We start from the raw sequence: 19,179 nt of genomic DNA, 5'->3' as shown, positions 1-19,179 counted from the left end.
GGCCCAGCGCGAAATGAATATAGCCCCGGGTGAAGCAGGCAGCTAAATTTGTGTCTTCAGACCGAGAACCATCTCAAGTATTAGACAGGGGAGGCACTTACTGACAGCCTCTTTCTGCGGCTGAGCTGGGCTGAAGACGTCCCATGGTTTGTACGGCTGGGCTCTGCTACCTTTCGGTTGTGTGCGGAGGGACAGGCAGCAGGACTGGGCTCCCAGCCACGTTAAGTGCAGCTGAAATGGGTTTGAGCTCGACAGAGCTCCACTTGGGCTGGAAAAGACGCTTGGTGGAAAGTGCAAGCCGGTACCAGGACTGATGTTAGCGAGGGGGGAGTTGCAGTGGATGTAGATCTAACCCTTCGCTGCTTGGGCTGACCCCCCAGTTCCCCTGCCTTGAAGCCAGTTGTGTGAGAACTTGTCCATGTCTCTAAAGCGCTGTTGCTTTCCCTGTGCCTGACTCAGCATGACCTTGCGATTGGAGTTTATATATTTAGCTCTTCTAATTTAGTTTTCAAGGTGCATATGTAACCTGTGCATGTTCTTATTACTAATTCCTTTGGGCATCCTTCCCCAATTCTTCTGATTGTTAGCTGTGCTTGTTTGGTGCCATTTGCCTTGATGACACAAAGCCCATGAATTCTGAGCAGGCCCTTTTGGTGCTGCAGAATACAAAATAAGTCATTATAATTAACATCACAGAAGGGCAGACCTATTAAAGAACATATTTCTCCTTCAAAGTCCTCAAGCAGAAGAAGGGAGATCATGTTCAAGTTTTTTTTTAGTTAATTGGCTTCATATGTCCAGAAACTTACTAAATCCTTCCATGCACATGATGAAAACCTGAACAAAATCCCTTTCTGTGAGTTCTTTCTCTCATGTTGGGATTGAGGAAGAGCCCAGAATCCCTCCAGCATTCACTCATGTTAAAGGGTAGATTTCCCATTGTTCTTTCAGTCCCGGCATCTTCTGGGACCTGAAAGTGAAGCTGATCTTTTTTGTTCTTCCTCTCTGCAGTCCCACCGCAAGTTCTCTGCTCCCAGGCATGGCCACCTGGGCTTCCTCCCCCACAAGCGAAGCCGTCGCCACCGAGGGAAGGTGAAGACATGGCCTAAGGATGATCCCAGCAAACCAGTCCACCTGACAGCTTTCCTGGGCTACAAAGCTGGCATGACACACACTGTGCGGGAGGTGCACAGGCCTGGACTCAGTAAGGCTTGGCTGATGGAGGCGGGGAACCACATCCAGGAGGGACATGAGTGAACAGACTTGTTAGTGGGAAAGGCTGTTCCTGGGAATGGGTGGTGGAGCACACAGTTTCTGGGCTATCGCCTGTAATGCCGTCCAGATCTTGGATGGCCAAAGGCCAGCTCATGGCCAGCGTGGGCTTAATCTGAGAATTCCTGCGAAGTCCCCACACCATTACGGTGGCTGGTGGTTTGTTGGATCCTGCTGGCAGAAGGACTCTGCAGGGTAACTACCTGACAAAACCTGGGTTTGGAATGTCCTGCTGGGAAAGTTTATAACGTTACCCTCTGGGATGCCCACGGGATTGGAGCCAAACTCCAAAGTGGGAACCATCCAATGTACTGCTTCCTCCAGCCTGGGGAAGATGGTTTAAAGTGTGTCTTTAACCATCTTTAAACAGGGTCTAACCTGTTCCATGTCTGGGGGTCAAACCCTGCGTGGGATTCCAGCAGGGCTTGCGGCCATGGGAGATGGAAGGGCCGAGGCTGGTTGTGAGCGCAGAGAGCAACTTTGCCCCCAGCACATTGCTTGCTCGCTGTAATGCCATGGGCCATGAATGGGTCCAGGGAACGATCCCATCCTAGATGATGTTGACCACCATTTCCCTTTGCTATCTTGCAGAGATCTCCAAAAGAGAAGAGGTGGAGGCTGTGACCATCATTGAGACCCCCCCGATGGTGGTGGTGGGAGTTGTGGGGTACATAGAAACACCAAAGGGCTTGAGGAATTTCAAGACTGTTTTTGCTGAGCACATCAGCGATGAGTGCAGACGGCGCTTCTACAAGAACTGGTACGTGCCTCTGTGGCTGAAGAGGGTCCGTGGGACACTGCAAGTGGGGAGTCCCTCGCAGGTCTTCCCCACAGGCTCTCTGTGATGCCCAGCCATCGCAAACAGCTCAGCTACTGGCAGCTGGCCCTAAGGTGGAGTGAAACTGCTATTTATTTAGTCATGCACAGAGATACTGCAAACAGCTTGATGCTGGGAATCAGCATATGCATATGTAAATTTATTCTAATAGTTGAACTAAGTTAGCTCTCTCCACAATATCATATGGCAGCGCGTGCTGCAGGTTCGTTTTCCTTTGTGTAGGTCGGGCCCATCTACTCCCCATTAAACTGGCAGCAAACGAGGGGAGTAAAATCAGATCTGTCAGGGGAAAAATTGATGCAGAATGTGACCCCTGGCCCTTGTAAACTTCAACACCCCAAAATCCCACACCAGTGGAGAGGAAAATGGAAACATGAATTTCATAACTGTAGGAATCGTGTCTCCTGTAAAAGTGCCGTTGAGATCCACCCACCACATGCCTCTGATCCCTGTCGGAGCCTGTTTTCTCCTTTCTCCACTTAGCTCTGATTTTGCGCTTGTATTTTGATGGCGCTGAGCCAGTCAGTGGGAGACAACTGGATTCCTCCTGCAAAAAGGTTTGAATTACCAGCCCTTTTCACAGCTCATTATTCACTTTCTTCTTCTCACCTCAAAGCCCTGTGTCGTGGCCCCGGCAGCCGGGGAGGGGTTTGGGTACCCACAGGTACCTTGTGCCTCCAGGGAAGTGTCTGGCGAGGTCATTGGTCCCCCCACGCTGTAGGTCCCCCCACGCTGTACTGTCTCGGGGCACAGCGAAGTGCAGAAGCACTTCACCATTCAGCTCTGCTGGATGATAAACACTTCTCTTGTAGGCACAAGAGCAAGAAGAAGGCATTCACCAAGTACTGCAAGAAATGGCAGGATGAGGATGGCAAAAAGCAGCTGGAGAAGGACTTTACAGCTATGAAAAAGTACTGCAAGGTCATTCGTGTCATTGCGCACACGCAGGTCAGAGCCTCCCCCCGGGGGGTGTGCGAGGGGGGCTCGTGGTCTTCCTCAGCTGGGGAGCAAAGTGAGGGCCTGGGAGCTGGGATGACTGGGGTGTCTTGGTGGGGTCACAGAAGGCTGAGCAGGCAGACGCCGGTCAGAGAGTGTGGGACAGGGTGTGCAGGCGATGGGAGATGCTGGCTGACCTTTCCAGCTGCTTCCTGACACCAACACTGTTCCCTGCGGGGGGATTGCCAGAGGGGGCTGTGGCTCTGGTGCGCTGGGGAGTCCACACTCCCCGTGGAAGAGAGCAGACTTTGTGCGGAGCCTCAGCAGGTGGTGAGCCCGGTGTCAGCAAGGGACCTTAGGCCCCATGATCACCTCAAATTAGCAACTGGTGTCGAATGTTTGGGCAAAAATAACCCATGGGCAGGCACAGTTTTGCCAGATGCTGATTGCTGGATACACAGGGCCCATTTTCATACTGATCCCTGGAGTTAATGGCTACTTTGGAGAGCTAAGCTGGCTGAAGGTTTCACTTGTGGCTGGCACAAACCCTGACAGTCCCGTTGTGGTGATTTGGCAGGGGCTTTGCACAGGATCTGGGACTGGAAGAGAGCGGCGGCACCTCTTGGTGGGAACTAGAAATAACTACTCAGTCTGGGTGCAGAGGTGGAACATGACCAAAAGAGAGGCGCTGACTCTGGCTCAGAGCACAGAGCTGCATCCTGGCTGATGGCAGCCTCAGACGGTGCTCTGGTGATGGGCTCCTCTGGGGCTTTTACCATGGCTACTACTACTGTGCTTAACTCTTGGGGTAGGATGAGGCTGGCCTGCTCCTGTGCTCCCTGGGGAGAGGGTGTGCATTGGCTCCTGCCTTGAATGGGTGGGGAGACACTTGAATGTGCCTTGAATGGCACTGGGGTGGTTGAGCTCAAGGACAAGGAGCTGGGTCCAAGAGATGTGTAGGGCTGCTGACCCAGGATGCTGGCTGTTATGAAAGGGATTGACAGTGTGGCAGGGAGGAGTGCTGGCCCTGCTCACCTCCTGTGCCCCCCCCCAAGTGGTGAGTTATGCAGCCCTTCCTTCATGTTCACGCATGAGAAGTGAGGGACAACATTTTGCCCTAATGCACTGTCTAATGCAGATGAAGCTGCTCCCGCTGCGGCAGAAGAAGGCCCACGTGATGGAGATCCAGCTGAATGGTGGGACGGTGGCTGAGAAGGTTGACTGGGTTCGTGAGAGGCTGGAGAAGCAGGTTTCCGTGCATAACGTTTTCAGCCAGAACGAGATGATTGATGTCATTGGCGTGAGCAAGGGGCATGGGATGAAAGGTACAGAGCAGGGAGACCCTTGCTGAGCACTTGGTTCTGTCCTTCTCTTATGGCACCACTCCAATGTAGTTCTGGGGGAGGGGAGCGTTAGCCATGCTAAGAAAGCACCAACTTATTGCACAGGGAGTAGCAAAGAGCCTCTGGACCTCTATCATGACATGCAGTTCCATTGTAGCAGTTTGGTTTCCTTAATCTCAGTAAAGGCCATGTTTTCTGCTGTGCCCAAAGTCTTCCCAGGAGGCTCAGAGGCATTGTGAGTACGTTAAGCCATTGCACTTCTCACAAACCCCATGTGTGTGGAGGTGTGGGTGTTTCTGTGCGTGCGCGTGGATGTGCTCAGCAGGAACATATCACAGTCTGATCAGATCCATGGGAAGTGAGAACAATTCTGTGCTCTGGCCTCTCATGGTGGTGACAGCTCTTGGTCTCCTTCCAACGTGGTGCCTTCCAAGAACTGCAGAAGAGTGATGAGACTGTCCCCTCCCCAGCACTCAGACATCAGCCCTGAATCTCCCTGGTGTTCTCACTGCTCTGACCGGTCACACTTCCAGGGGTGACAAGCCGTTGGCACACCAAGAAGCTCCCCAGGAAGACGCACAAGGGCTTGCGCAAAGTTGCCTGCATCGGAGCCTGGCACCCGGCCCGGGTTGGCTACTCCATTGCTCGGGCTGGTCAGAAGGGCTACCACCACCGCACAGAGCTCAACAAGAAGGTATGGCCCAGGTGGTCTCCCTCAGAGCACCACTGTACCTTCTTGCCTGCCTTCCTTCTGTGCTGTCATCATCCTTCTTTGCACGGTGGCTTCTGTTCCCCCCAGCTTCTCAGATGTTTCCCTAGAGATCTGTAGTGCTGTTTTCTCCTTGTCTTTCCTGGTGCTTTTTCCATACTCAGGGCACACATCACAGGGGGACACATCTTGGTAGATAACGCATTGTCCCTGTGATGTCCCTCACTAAGGGGGTGGAAAAGTTGCCATCTCAATTTCCTTCCCTTTCCTAGATTTACCGCATTGGCCGTGGGATCCATGTGGAGGATGGCAAAGTGGTGAAGAACAATGCCTCGACAAACTACGATGTCACAGAGAAGACCATTACGCCTCTGGTAAGGGCTGAGGGGGTAACAGGACTGTGACTGCCCCCTGGCTACAGGAATCTGAGCCAGGGAAGTAATTCCTTGGCTGGAGGTCAGTGCATAGGAAATGATTTGAAGGAAATTCACTGAAAGAAATGCAGTGATTCTTTTCCTCATGTTCTGGACATGGAAACCCATCTCTGTGTGGTGGTTTTTTAGGCCTGTTGGTTTACCCCAACATTTCTTTTTCAGCTGATAACCTGGGCAGAAACTGACAACTTTGTTTAAAAAGAAGAGGAACAATACGTGACATCATTAAAGATCTGATACTTAACAGATAAATGTTTGTTACTTGGTTTAAAAATTCACTTTTGCATATAAAAAACTGCTAACGTGGGAGTCTAGCCAGTTCTGCTTGCTGTTCCCTGCATCCTCCAGGGTAGGAAGCAGGGTTGCTCTTTCCCCAGCTCATGAGGGTTGTTCCTTAGCTGGGATGATGCTGTCAGTGTGGCTGACATGCTCTGGTGGTCCTGAGCAGGCAACCTGAAGGGTGCAGAGTGTTGTTAGCTGGAAGGACAGTCAGTCACCGCCTTCTCCTTCCCTAGAAAAAGCCACCTGTGAACATGTGTGCTCCCCTCCAGCTCTCCTGCCTGCCAACCCTCTCTCTGCCTCTCTCCACAGGGTGGCTTTCCTCACTATGGGGAGGTCAACAATGACTTCCTCATGCTGAAAGGCTGCGTCGTGGGCACGAAGAAGCGTGTGCTCACCCTCCGTAAGGTGAGAGTGGCGCTGGGGAGAGATGGGCTGTAGCTCTCCACAAAGAGATTCACCACGTGGAGAACGCCACTGCCTCCAAATGTTGGTCAGGGAGACTGGTTGGGTTGCAGAGGGCATGTAGCACATGAGCAAGGTGCTCAGCGAGACCATTCCCAGTCAGATGGTTTGTGGGAATGTGCAGTCAGGTGTACTCTCTGTGGAGACAGAAGCTGGAAGCCTGTGTGGCTGCAATGGGAAACCTTGGCCATAAGCAGATTGTGAGGAAATGAAATGCTGAGTGAAGAGCAGGCTCATTTCAGAGCTGCTCTGCAATCCAAGGCATCACCTGCCACCTGGGCATTTCTCTGAGAAGGCAGATTTTCATGGAGCTATTTTCTAATGGATGCACCTAGGATATTTCAACCCTGCTTCCATCAGAGCAGATGTCCGGATTTGCTGTAAAGGTAAGCCTGATGCATTGTAACTCCTCTTTTCCAGTCCCTTCTGGTGCACACAAGCCGCCGGTCTCAGGAAGCCATTGAACTCAAATTCATCGATACTACTTCCAAGTTTGGCCATGGCTGCTTCCAGACAGCTCAGGAGAAGCGGGCTTTCATGGTGAGTTATGCTCCGTGCCGGCTCCAGCTCCCGGGCTGTGCTTGCAGCTGGGGTTGAAGCAACTGATTGACTCCAACCAAGCATCTGCTTCTCGATATAGCGACAGCCAAATGAGTGATCAGGACTGTCTTGCATAAAAGACAGGCATGAATTCAATTCATACAAGCAGATATTATGCTAAGGAAGACCACGATGGTTGTGCGAGTGATCCAAGACAACCCAACTAGCAAATAATATACCATATGGCCGACCAGTTTCCATTCACCACAGGATGTTTTAAACAAGCAGTTAACTTGGCAGGCCCTGCCTTGGACATATGGTCCCTTTCACCCGTAATTGTGCATTTCTTTGATTTGTTTGGAATGATTTATAACTTTAATGTTCTTAAGAGGAAAAGGTTGGGTCAAATTCAGTCACAAATTTGTGATTCTTTTGTCAGGAAGCTTTCAAAAAGGCTGAGCAGTATATTTTTCTTAAACCTAGGGCCAAAAAAAAAATATAAATTAAATAAATCCAAAACAAGCAGAGTTTCCTGCATAGTTTTGCAACCTACACCAGGCTGGTGCACAAGTCTGAATGTGAAATTGAGGAAGCGTTAAGTAAGCCAGGCCTTCAGCCAGCAGAAATGAAAGAAAACAACTCTCTGGATACCACGCGGATATAAACCGTGTCTGGATCTGGCCTGTCAGCTAGAAATCCCATGTGAAACTGGCTAAGCCTCCTGAGCCCTGGGAGGGGGGATTGGCTACGCGGTGCCTTTGCAGAGCTCTTTAGAGGTTAAGCTGTTTTCCTTTATCTCAGCGTTAGGAGCTTGTTCTGCATTCTGCTCTTGCTGTCGCTGCAAGTCCTGAGTAGCTGTGACGTGGACCTTAGTGACAGGAGGTGGTTCTACCTGGTTGCAGATGTTTTCTTTGTCCTTTTCTACTGTGGGGTGAGAGTTTCCCCCCCTGTACACTGGCAAAACTTTACATTTGGCTGGAAGCAGAGACACATAAGTAATTCTTGCCATCTGCTCCTGTAGGACTTACTTGGTCTGGGATAACCCCAGTTCTTTGCTGGTGGAAACCCCTCCAGCTCTGTTGAGTTGGCTGATGAGGATCTGTGCCTTTGGCTGTGGGAGGCCTTGCCTCCTCCAGGGTTCCTACAGCAGCTCAGAAGTGCTCCACCACAGTGGGCTCACTGCAGGCCAGCCCCCTGGCTCAGAGCAGGTCACTCATTGCCGCTCTCTGGCTGCTTTTGTGATGTCCAGAGAAACAAACCCCTTGTGCAAGGGCAACCATATTCTGCTCCTGATTCCTGCAGGGCTAGGGAGGCCCCGGAGGTGGCCAGTGAATGGTGGCACAGGGCTCCCAGCTGGAGCAGAGAGAAGGAGCAGCCTTGCACAGCAGAAAGGGGCGATAGCTGCAGTTCTGCTCCATGCAGCTCACATGCAGCCTTGTAGGCCACGTCTGTCTGCCACTGAGATCTCTCCTCTCTGCTATCTTCTAGGGCCCTCAGAAGAAACACTTGGTGAAAGGGAAGCCAGGAGGACAGGAAGAGCTATAAGGACTGAGATGTGCAAGGCTACATAACTGGGCACCTTCAATAAAAAAGCTTCAAGCCATGCCTGTTGCCTGTCTTCCTTCTGGAAGGGTGTCTTGTCTGTATTCAGTGCTGCCTGTGGGCAGCAGCGTGTCCTTGAGGCTCCTCAGCAGGTGAGGATGGGACAAATAGCACTTGGGGTTGGCCCATATGGACAGAGACTAACCGGGACAGTCTGCTCTGTCTGCTGGATCCTCCCTTTCCCTTGCTCAGTGAATTTTTTCCACCCAAACCACGGTGAAGACTCCCCTTCCTCTCTTCCAGAGGAGAGCAGAGCAGGTACCAGCACTTCTGCCCCAGTTTCTGCTGGGAATACAGGGCCTCCCTGTTACCTGCCCAGTCTCATTGACCACCTCTCACATGTGCACACCCAGACACTCCTTTTGCTGAGCTGAAAGTATGACCTGTGGACTTCTCTCTGCACAAAGCCCCACGATCCCAGCCGGCATCCTCAGCAGATGTGGGAACTTGTGTACGATAAGATGGCTGCGAGGTAAAACTGGGCAGTGATGGATTTATTTGGATTTTGGACTCATTTCCCACCCATGTTTTCCGTGCAGTCCAGCTGCGGGGAGGGTGAGATGCGTCTTGGAGCTGTGATGTCTTGGATCAGCGGTGATCACAACTCCTTCAGTGCAGAACCGGTCTGAGTGTCCTGTGTCCTTTTTCAGAACCAGACAGTGGGAAACCCAGTCCTCTGCTGGTCCAGAGCTGTCCCCTTGACCAGGAGTCCTAGGAACCTGGTAGGAGGTACATGAAGTTCTTGGGTCTCCAGCAAACCCCGGGTCTGGTTCTGCTCTGAACGTGTGCTTGCGGTGTTTAAGGAGGAGGCTCATCTACAAAAGTGCTGAGGATGAGATGAACCGAGAAGCTCAGACCCCACGGCATAGCCCTGGGTGCAGTCAGTGACCAGGCCCTGGCTGGCTCCGTGTCCCCATGAGGTCCCTGAGCTCTGTGCAGTGTCTCTGCCCTCCTGGTGGGGCTGTGTTTCAAGGCCTCTTCTCCCCCTTGGCTGGTAGGTCCCTGGGCAGTCCCCCAGTGGGTGGCTGAGGATCCAGACCAGAGCTCATGATGGGAATGATGAGATCATCCATGTTTGGCATCACCAAAATTTTCTGAAAAGAGGAATCCAGAATAAAAATTAAGTGGTTTCGAATACCACTACCTGACTGGTGACACACCTGCCTGGAAGTGGCCTTGGCAGGAGCCACAGGAGCTCAGGTCAGACTGGGACTGTGAACAGAAGGTCCTGGGCTCCCATCCCTGATTACCAGCTCTGGATATCTCAGGGTGGGGAGGAGCAAGAGCAGTTTTTCTTTACCCTGCTCACCTGTGGGTGGCTTCAAGGGGTGGTCACGGCAGAGGGCAGGGACCAGCACTTTGAAGCCATTCAGATGACAGCTCTTTGGGGGGATTTGGGTACCTAAATATCTATGGGGATATTTCTGCTCTTTGACCAGAGGTCTCAAAGTGAGAGGCAGAAAACAAACCAGTGGGTACCTTGTGATGGATGGTAATTCTCCCAAACATCCCCAAACCGAGTGAATGGGTGAATTCAGCCCTTCTTGGGGGGAATTTGCCTGGGACTTGCTGACATTCCTGATCCCCCTGCTTGGGGCAGGGCTGCACATACTGGGAGGAAACCCCTTTTCCTCAAGCAATCTAGTGCTCAGAGCACCAGCGCTTGGAGCTGGTTGCTCAGGGCATGTTTTTTGACTGTCCCAAGCTGGACAGACCAGGTCAGATGTTGGCTTTTTGTAGAGACAGCCCTAGCCCAAACTGAGGGCTGATTATCCCTGATGGCATCAATGCCTATGCTTCAGCAGGGTTTGCTGAGCCCTTTAATGGACCCAGACCTTCATGACAGGCACCTGAAATTCGTGCTGCAGCTTCTTCTCAATCCACTCAGTGACATGGAGGAATGTCACCTCCCGCTCACCCAGCTTTGGGCGCACCTTCAGCTCCAGCTGGGGTGGGACTCGGAAGCTGTACCTGTGAGGGGAAAGAGGCAGAAAGCATCATCTCCCGAAGCTCCAGAGCTGGCTCCTTGGCTGAGCCACCGAGAGCAGGGGGAGCTGGAGGAAGGAGAGCTGGTACCAGACACGGTCTGTCGGAGGCGGAGGGATGTTCACGGCCAAGGTGCCTGCCAGCTCCTGCACCTCCACCGTCAGCAGCAGCGGCGTGTTGGAAACCTCCTCGATCTTCTTTTTGATGAACTCGTTTTCTGTGGCCTTCTGGAAGTACTTGGACTTGGCGATCTTATCCACAAAGCGCAGGATCTTCCGGCTGGTGCTGTTACCGCTGATGTGGCTAAAGCGAGGGGAGCCGCAGCTCCGCAGTGGGGTGAGAGCCAGAGCCGTGTTGGGTTTTGGCACCCCCCAGCCATCTGCTGTGGGCACCCCATGGGGACAGGAGTCCCCCGTGAAGGGCTGCCACGATGTGCCGGGTGCCTGTGTGTGCCATCCCCGGGGAACTGGCCCCATGGTGTAGTGCCGTGCCTCCCCCAGCATCTCCCCATCCACCCCATGGCATGGTCCCCAAACAGCTCCTTACCCCTCAGTGCTGGGCGGTGGGACCCGCTCCCCCAGGGCTCCTACGGGCTCTACAGTGGTGATGTCTTCCTCGTCAGAGGAGCCAGCGCTGGATGACTCTGCGTCGCTGTCTGCCAGCAGGATCAGCCGTGGCCTGGGCCTGCAAGCCCCAGGGAGCATCATGGGGGTGCCCTGGGGCCAGCACCCTCTCACCTTGCTCAGGCAAGAGGAGGAAGAGGATGAAACCCAGCCATGCAATCTCCTTACCCCTCTCCACCCGCCTCTGCCAGGCTGCTCTCCTCTGCAGCGCTCTCCTTCCCCAGCTTGCAGAGGTTCATCTTCGTCTCGAGTGTCATCTGCAACGAGCCGCTGTAGGTGACCTCCATGTCCACCCAGAGCCCTGCCGGGGAGAGGGACAGGGTGAGCCCCTGTCAGCACCGCAGGGACTGAGGGCTGCTCGCATGCCTGCCGAAACCTCCCTGCTTTGGGGACCGGGCTGGCACCTCAATAACAGCTGCCATGGAGCCAGCCCTGGGGTTCCTGCCACTCTGCAGGGCTCTTACCTCGGTCATTGATGGTGGGGTTGGAGGCACTGAGGATTGAGGGGATGGATGTGCCCATGTCCAGCTCTGTCAGCGTCAGCTCATTCATGAAATATGGGAGCTGATGGAGGGAAACCACATGGGGATGGTCACCATGCCTGGCACCCTCCATAGGGCCTCTGGGATTCAATGGGGCTCCTCCGGATGCCATGATGCTCCTGCCTCTCACCTTGATCTTGCTCAACTTCTTCTGGATCTTGTTGGACACTTGCTCGGCCCAGTATTGCTCCCGGAGGAAGTCCCAGAAGATGCGCCCCACCAGTGCGTTCATCCAGGCCATGCACACCTCGCTGCGCCTGGCCGTGTCCTCGCCAGGCTGCGGAGGGACAGAAGCCACGAGCCCCTGGAGGAAGGTGACCCCATGAGTGGTAGGACCCGCTGGCTGGATGCTCACCTGCACTTTGGCTTGGCTGCTCAAACCACGGTGCTGGGAGGGAGGAGACGAACCACAGGACTGGAAGTGGCTGCACATGGGGTCCATCAGCCCCCATTTAGCCTCGTGTTCCACTCCCAGCGCTGGATTTGTCCCACTCACCTTGGTGGGCGTGGGGCTGCCCAGTGCTCCATGAGAGGGGCTCCGGTCTGGGCTGCCCCCAGCCTGCGCTGGCATGAATCGTGCCATGTAGGTGCTGTAATCCAGGAAAATCTGTTGGACGTTTCCCTCCAGGTCCTTGGGTGGGATGGCAGAGGGGATGTCCTCGGCGCTCCCTGCGCTGCTGCTGCCACTGCTCCGTGGAGCTGGTCCCATGCCTGGGGACATGAGGAAATGAGCAGATCAGGATGGCATGGGAGGTGTCGTGTTCTCTGGCCATGATGGACACATGGTGACGTGCCACAATGCACTTGTGATGACACCCCAGACCAGTCCCAGCACAGAGCAGAGGCCATGATGGCTGCTTCTCACCTGCCCTGGCTTCTCCGTGGCTGCTGCTGGGGGTCCCACGGGAGGCTCGCACGAGGTGCTGGTACCATTCCTCCTTCTCCCTCCCTGTCCGCCCGAAGAGGTACAGGCATCTCTCCTTGCAATCCCCCGGGATGTCCTGGCCCAGCAACTTCTTCGTCCCTTCATCCCTCTGCGGCTCCACGTCATGCTCCTCACTGCTCCTGCACTCCATGTCCACTGGGTCGGGGAGGAGGACACAGATGGGATATTTCTTGTTCCATGTCCGCTTTCTGGCCAGGCTGGGGGGGCAGAGGAAGACCTGCAACACCAAGAGTGGTGGTGAGGCCAGGGCACCAGGGGCCCCCACAAGGGCAAGAGTCCCCCACTCCCATAGGAGTCTCCTTGGCATCGCCAGACTCACCTTGGCATCAGTCAGGTCATAGTAGCGGTGGCTGATGAAGACGGCATCCAGGATTTCCTCCTCGAAGGTGGCTCGGCGCGGGATGTTGCTCTTGGGGTAGGAGAGCTTGAGGGTGGCTCCATCCAGCGTGGCGAGCACTGAATGCGTGAGCGAGGGGTGGAAAAGCTCAGGGTCGTAGACGTGCAGCTGGTTCATCCAGCCCTGGGTGGGAGGAGATAGAGCTGGCTGCTTCCCGCTGTGCCGTACAGGACAGCAGCACCCACCGTGGGCTCGGCACCCCTCAGAGTTGCACCCCAAGCCCTGGGCTCCCTTCCAGCTGCCACCCAGCGCCCCATCCCGCACCTCCCCTCTCCTACCTGGAGGTGATGAGTTTCCCACGGCTCGCCCAGGAGCAGCTCAGGGCGCAGGCGGCCCCGTGGTCCCCGTGCCACCGGTGGAGGCTTCGGCAGGAGGAGGAGGACGGTGAGGAAGCCCAGCACCAGCCCGCAGATGAGCCCCAGGCAGAGGCCAGCAGCGTAGGGCGGCAGTGGCAGGATGAAGTAGCCGTAGGCAAGGAGGGCAATGGAGGCGAGGGCTCTGCCCGGCACTGTGCCCCCCGGCCGTGCTGGGGGTGGCTCCTCATGGGGTGGCAGCTGGGACTCAGCATCCCTCCGCGCCACCTCCACCACCTGGATCACGTCCCCGTAGGAGCAGATCTCATAGCGGCAGTTCAGGGTGGGCTCCCAGGGGCTCCAGTCCCGTACCTGGCGTCCCCCAGCCCCACTGCCCCCCACCTGCCTGGGGCTGCTCCCCGTCTCCTGACTCCCAGTGCCTGCCTTCGCCCGGTGTATGGGGCTGCTCTCCTCGGCCATGAGGCGGCTGAGCCGGCTGAGGGGCTCCTGCACGGCCTCTGACAGCCGCCTCTTGGTGTCCTCCAGTCTGGCATCCCGCAGCCGGAGCAGGGCGGCGCGGCTCTCCGATGGGGAGACGCTGGGGGAGGATGGGGCAGTGCGGGACTTGGCTGGGCTCAGCCGGGGCTGGGGGGCCCGTGGGAGGTCGGCCAGGAGCATGCCCCCAGACTGGGGTGAGGGGAGAGGCTTCACGTCCCCATCCACGGCAAAAATAAGCCCACAGCCATCCCGGCTGCCACCGTCTTCCCTGGTGCTGGTGGGATGGGGCGTTATCCCATCAGTGTCCCCACACCGAGGTGAGCCCGGGGAAGGTGCCAGGGTTGGAGAGGTGTCTGCTGCCACTGCAGCCTGGTCTGCCATCGCTCGCATTGCCGACGGTGCCGGTGCTGCCGAGGGAATAGGAGGAAGCAGTTCAGCTCTGTGCCACCTCAAGGCACAGCATGTCCCTGCCCCAGTCCTGCCTTCCCCATCAGCACCACCATGAGCCACCAAGCAGGAGTGGGGTGCCCCTGGAGACCCCATCACCATGGGCTGGGCACCTTCCAGCCTATTTCGGGATGTCCTTGGGGCCACAGAGCTGCCAGCAGATGGGCAGCTCGTGGCTCTCCCTGTGCGTCCCAGCAGGGATGGGATGGAGAAGGCATGAGGGTAAGACGACCTCAATGACAGCGTGGGGGGAACCGCTTGTATAACAAGGATAAACCTCAACCAGGCAATTAGCAATGGGGCTTCTGAGAACCTGTAGCTGTGAGCCAGCCCTGCAGCAGGATTTTCCCACACCAGGGCATTATGTTGGTCCCAGTGCAGCTGCGGGGGCTGTGAGGAGGGATGCCACGCCAGCAGGCAGGACTCTCTGACTCCTCTAAATGTTTCTGGCTTAACCAACAGTGGTTTGGCCCTTGCTTAATGCGTTGCATGAACCTGAAATGAAGCAAGCCTGAGCTGTGGTCTCAGTTCAGTGTGAGGATGCTCTGGAAGCAGGGGGTCTGTAATCTCTGTTTTCCCTGGAGGAGCACAAAAGTTTTCCTAACACATAAAGTTTCTGCAGCCCTGAGTGTGTTCCTGGCCATGGCAAGTGTTGTCTCGTCCCCAAATGCCACCGTGTCCCTCCATTGCTGCACTCCTGCCAAAGCTGGATGGTGGCCCAGCTCCAGAGCTGTGCCCCCTGTGTGATTTTGGGAGGGAGGATGGAGGATGCAGGATGGGCTCTGCAGGGCCATTGCGGGGCCAAGCCCAGCACCCAGCAGGTTCGTGCGGTGCTCGAGCTCCACCACTGCCCCCTTCCCCTCGCAGCATCCCTGCGGCAGGAGCGGGGACACCGTCCCAGGAGAGCCAGGGCTGAGCAGGACCCTGCCGCTGGTGGGTGCTGCCCCTTGATCTGTCTTACACCCAGCATCCGCGTCGCCCTGGATCTTCAAAGCACTTCTCTGCCACGAATTAATTACAGGCTGTGCCGCAGCTGCCTCCAGCTCCATTTATATAATCTCACGCTTTGTGTCTCTTGCTTTGCTTCTGATTCGCAGGAGCCACTTGTTAACCCCAAATAACCAGTGGGTGGTTACCCTGGTGGTACCCAGCACCTGCAGAAACCCTGGCTGTGGGGCTGGTGCCCTCCAGCCCACCGGCAAGGCTGCTGGCACTGCCGGCACCACCGGTACCCTCCGGCAGACGGAGCAGTCCAGGGCACTGCGCAAAGCACCGAAACACCAAAACATGGAGCGAGCAGAAGAAAATGAGCGGTAGAGCTGCGCCTGAAAAGGGACCCCTTCCCTGATGCCACAGAGCCCCATACACCTCCCACCCAAGCACGGCAGGTGGGGGGTAGCTGGGACCCCCACTTGCCCCTCATCATGCTGTTTTCCCAGTGGTGCCGTGCCACAGCCATCCCCAGTATCTCTGGTGTTGCCCGTTGCCCTCCCCAGCCCTTGTCTGTGCCTACCAGAAATCCCCGGGGCTGGTCCTTGGCTGGTCCTGCCCGGCCACTGCTCCCTGTCCCCACTGGTTTAGGGGGACACCAGCTCTCCTGTGCTTGGTGAGGGCTCGGGGCTCCACTACTCCGTGCCTGGCTTTTCGTTACCACCGCTCCGGTATTTGTGGGTTTTAAAAGCTAAAAAAGAAAAAACGAAAAAAAAAAAAAGATGACTGTTTCCTGAGAGACCATCAGCACAGTGGAAGACGGAGATAATAATAGCCTGGGTTTGTATGGGAGTTTTCATCTGGCAGGGACGTCAAGTACAGCGGGGGCTATAGACACGCTGCTGAAACGCAGCCACCTCTGGGGAGCGTGGGTGGGGAGCACTGGGGACGAACCCTGCTGGGTGCCACAGCTGGACCACCAGCACCCTGAGATGGAGGGTCCACACGGAGCAGCCCTGGTGAAGGCTTTGCTGCTGGCTCAGGCTTCAGAGAGCAAATATTGAGCCCAGAGGTGCCCCAGAGCCAGTTCTTCAGTGCCAGCGCTGACCCGCCTTCCAGCACAGAGCTTGTCCCCAGCCTGTGACCACGGGGGCATGCAGGGCAGGGGGAATATTTTTGTGCTTTATAGGATAAATTGAATATGAAGGTTCTTGTGACTATTTTGATCAAGCGCTGGGGGTAAGCTGGGTGGGCATGGCTGGGTGAGGGAGCAATGGGGATGACAGTGGGGTCAGAGATGCCAGCAGTGCTCCCCAGTGTTAGGTCACCCCAGGGTGCAATTACAGAATCACAGAATTACCTACAAACTGCTTGGAAAGAAAAAGTTTCCCCACACTGGGATCTGCCCCATCAGTGCCCCGAGCCACTCACTCCCAGCTGGGCACTGCCCAACTGGCGTTTGCTTTTGTTGTGAAATCAGGGAGAGTTAATTGAAATGTTAACTTCCAGCAGCCCTCTCCAGTTAAGTAGAGGTGGTGGTGGCTGGAACAGAGAGCTGGTGCTGCTGGCGGGGACGGTGGCACAGCTCTGTCTGGGCGCAGAGGAGGCTTTCATCACCCAGCCAAACGAGCTGGAAATCCCTCATCTAATTATCTCCACAATATACTGCTACAGAAACCAAATTGCTGTGGTTATTAGCGCTGTAACTGGAGAGCTCTCTGTATTATCCTGTGATTAAGGAGCGTGGGGCTTTGAAGAAAGTCTCACTGCAACCTCCAGACATAACTTTGGGCAACGGATAGAGCAGCACAGGATCCCAGCTCCATATCTCACTCCCACTTCCACATCACATCCCTCCTTCTCAAGGGGTTTACTGGTGGATACTGGAGCGGACTTCATGCCACTGGGGGAGCGAGGAGCCGGGCAGACTTTGGCACTGCATGAATGGATCCAGGGCGGCTGTGCCTGCTGGGATGCTCAGAGCCAGCCAGCCCCCGTGCCCAGCCCCAGCACCTTGTCTGGTCCCCCACCCACTCCCAGAGCCTCCCCCCCACCCTGTGCTGTCCCAGGGATGAGCTAAGCCTTTCTACTGCTACGGACTTCGCTTCATCCCCGCATCTCAGCCCATCTCTCCTCTGCACAGAGGCTGCTGCTGCTGCTGACAGCAGCTACTAACGCATGGAGCAAAGGGAGCCTGGGCCATCCCAAGACCTTTGCTCCCTTGTGGCATGGCCCTTACAGCTCACAGGAGAGCTCTCAGCCCTCGTTTCACCAGGATACAGCCCCGGGGAAGGATCCAGCCAGTTCACCCATCACTTTCACTAGCACAGGCTTCACCTTATGAAAAGGCTGGGTGGACGATGCTGCCGAGACACAGGGTCCCAGCTGCTGTTGTGGCTCCTTCCGCCGGCTGAAAATCCGCCCCCCGAAGGTGTACACGTCCCTTGAGTCTATTTGGAGCCTTTCTCGACACCCCACTCGTCTGATCTCGGTGGATCATAAGGAAGGTGCTATCAAAACAGCACGTCACCTGTTCTGCGCGTAGTGACACGGCACGTCCTCGGCTCCCTGCCGCCCCTCGGTGCTGCAGCGAGAGCCCCTTCCTCCCCCTGCCCGGGTGCCTGCCACAAATCATCAATCCCCGGGGCTAGAGTGGGGAGCTGAGCCTGCCCGAGATGAAAGCCTGACCTAATTCAAACCGGCAGCACCCAGTGGGCAGGAGCACCGCCAGCGCTGGTCCCACACAGGGGTTTCCATGCCAGGCACAGCCCCGGGATGAGCTCCTGGCTGATGGACACGTCCGTTAGCATTAGGGAGCAGGGACACATCCAAGCGCTTTGCTGCGGGCCGCAGGGCTCCGACAGCAGGGCTGGCTCCTCGGGACAGTCCCTCGCTTCTGTCCGAAGGGCTCCAGCATTTTTGCTCCTGCATCAAAGAAGGTGTGATTTCTGTGAGAGCCCACTGGATGAGGGCTTATCCAAGGGTCCTCAGATAAAACTAGGGAAGAAGAAACTCGTGGCGCCTGTTTTTTTGGAAGGAAAAGGAGGCCGCATGCAGCTCATCAGCTCCTGGAGCCTGCCAAGAAGCCGGCTGCCTGCGGTTCACCTTCAAAGCCCTTACCTTGCCGCATGCTGGGCTGCTGCCTCCTCCTTCTCTGGGAGCCTCACGTACCCCAGGGAGGGACGCAGCATTGCCTCCCCGCACTGGCTTCCGTGGGGAGGGTCCCCACGGGTGACCCCTGGCTCTGCGCTCCTGGGGTGATGGGATGGGTGGTCCCCGCTGAGCCTGTGCCTGCACCCCATCCACTGAGACCCTGGCGTGTCCGGAGCGGGGGGAACCCCCCAGTTTGTCCCAAGAGCTGCCCAACCTCCATCAGCCAGCGCTATTGGGGGGGCTGGGGGTGCCCCAGCTCCCTGCCCCCGCCGATCCCCCCCTCCCGCAGCACCGGTACCTGGGACAGACGGGAGGTCCCGGTGCCGCCGGGTAAGGTCTGGTCCTAGTGCCGGAGAAGGACGACCAGTTCCGGTGTCGCCGGGGAGAAAGACTGGTCCCAGTGCCGGAGGAGAACCGGTGTCAGTGCCGGGGGAGGAGCAGACCCTATGCCGGGGCAGAAGAGCCCGTGCCGGTGCTGAAGGAGGCCGGGGCGTCCCGATGCCGGGATCGAAGGACTGATGCCGGTGCCAGGAGAGGAGGGAGCGGGGGAGCAGAGCCGGAGCCGGTGCCGGCGGCGGAGGGTCCGTCCTGGTCCCGGTGTCGGGTGTAAATGACCGGTGCCGGACTGGAGCTCGCCCCGCTCCACCCGGCGATGCCGGAGCATCCGCAGGACCGTGCGGGTTCCCGCTCCGCCCCGCGCAGCTCCGCACCGCCCCGCGCCTACCCCCCTCCGCGCATCCCCGCGGGGATGCCCCCGCCGCCCCCTCCTCACCCGGCGGGCGGGGGCTGCGGGGCCCGGCGTTTCCCACGGCGCGGGGGGGAGGCGGAGCTGAGCCCCCCCCGGGGTACCGGGACCCCCCGCCCCGGTACCGGCTGCCCCGCAGCGCCTCCTGCCGGCCGCGGGGCGGTGCAGCGGCGGAGGCGGGACCGGGGCGGGGCCGGGGCG

At 56.7% G+C, this 19,179-nt stretch overlaps 2 protein-coding genes across 3 annotated transcripts; one reads left to right on the top strand and one right to left on the bottom strand.

Annotated features, from left to right (window-relative positions):
- RPL3L (ribosomal protein L3 like) lies at positions 1-8,420 on the top strand. Of its 2 annotated transcripts, XM_074158644.1 has the most exons (10): positions 1-146; positions 1,012-1,204; positions 1,864-2,032; positions 2,923-3,058; positions 4,185-4,371; positions 4,923-5,083; positions 5,371-5,472; positions 6,124-6,219; positions 6,697-6,816; positions 8,305-8,420. In XM_074158644.1, the coding sequence occupies exons 1-10, from the start codon at positions 144-146 to the stop codon at positions 8,359-8,361; spliced, it is 1,224 nt and encodes a 407-aa protein (XP_074014745.1). In that variant the 5' UTR covers positions 1-143; the 3' UTR covers positions 8,362-8,420. The 2 variants fall into 2 exon arrangements, with proteins under 2 accessions (XP_074014745.1, XP_074014746.1); XM_074158645.1 differs by lacking the exon at positions 6,124-6,219 and having other exon boundaries at positions 128-146; positions 8,305-8,418.
- A 474-nt stretch (positions 8,421-8,894) lies between these two features.
- LOC141471892 (testis-expressed protein 2-like) lies at positions 8,895-14,093 on the bottom strand. Its single transcript, XM_074158624.1, has 11 exons — positions 13,191-14,093; positions 12,835-13,035; positions 12,435-12,732; positions 12,066-12,280; positions 11,700-11,873; positions 11,492-11,591; positions 11,196-11,328; positions 10,951-11,088; positions 10,495-10,707; positions 10,269-10,389; positions 8,895-9,512 (listed from the first exon to the last, which is right to left on the bottom strand). The coding sequence occupies exons 1-11, from the start codon at positions 14,091-14,093 to the stop codon at positions 9,387-9,389; spliced, it is 2,622 nt and encodes an 873-aa protein (XP_074014725.1). The 3' UTR covers positions 8,895-9,386.
- Between the last annotated feature and the right edge of the window lie 5,086 nt (positions 14,094-19,179).

The sequence above is a fragment of the Numenius arquata genome, chromosome 14, assembly GCF_964106895.1.
Source record: "Numenius arquata chromosome 14, bNumArq3.hap1.1, whole genome shotgun sequence".
Classification (NCBI taxonomy): Eukaryota; Metazoa; Chordata; class Aves; order Charadriiformes; family Scolopacidae; genus Numenius; species Numenius arquata.
The sequence above is the reverse complement of the archived record's forward strand: the minus strand, read 5'-3'. Positions and strand labels throughout refer to the sequence as shown.

Bases quoted from the DNA above. Each gene is read 5' to 3' on its own strand.
- LOC141471892 (XM_074158624.1), bottom strand. From the start codon at position 14,093: ATGCGAGCGATGGCAGACCAGGCTGCAGTGGCAGCAGACACCTCTCCA. The intron at 11,874-12,065 runs GTGAGTGGGACA...ACCTTCCTCCAG, and splicing joins GCAGCCCCACGCCCACCAAG to GGGCTCGTGGCTTCTGTCCC. The intron at 9,513-10,268 runs GTGCCTGTCATG...TCCTCTTTTCAG, and splicing joins AGCTGCAGCACGAATTTCAG to AAAATTTTGGTGATGCCAAA.
- RPL3L (XM_074158644.1), top strand. The intron at 5,084-5,370 runs GTATGGCCCAGG...TCCCTTTCCTAG, and splicing joins GCACAGAGCTCAACAAGAAG to ATTTACCGCATTGGCCGTGG. The intron at 5,473-6,123 runs GTAAGGGCTGAG...CTCTCTCCACAG, and splicing joins AGAAGACCATTACGCCTCTG to GGTGGCTTTCCTCACTATGG.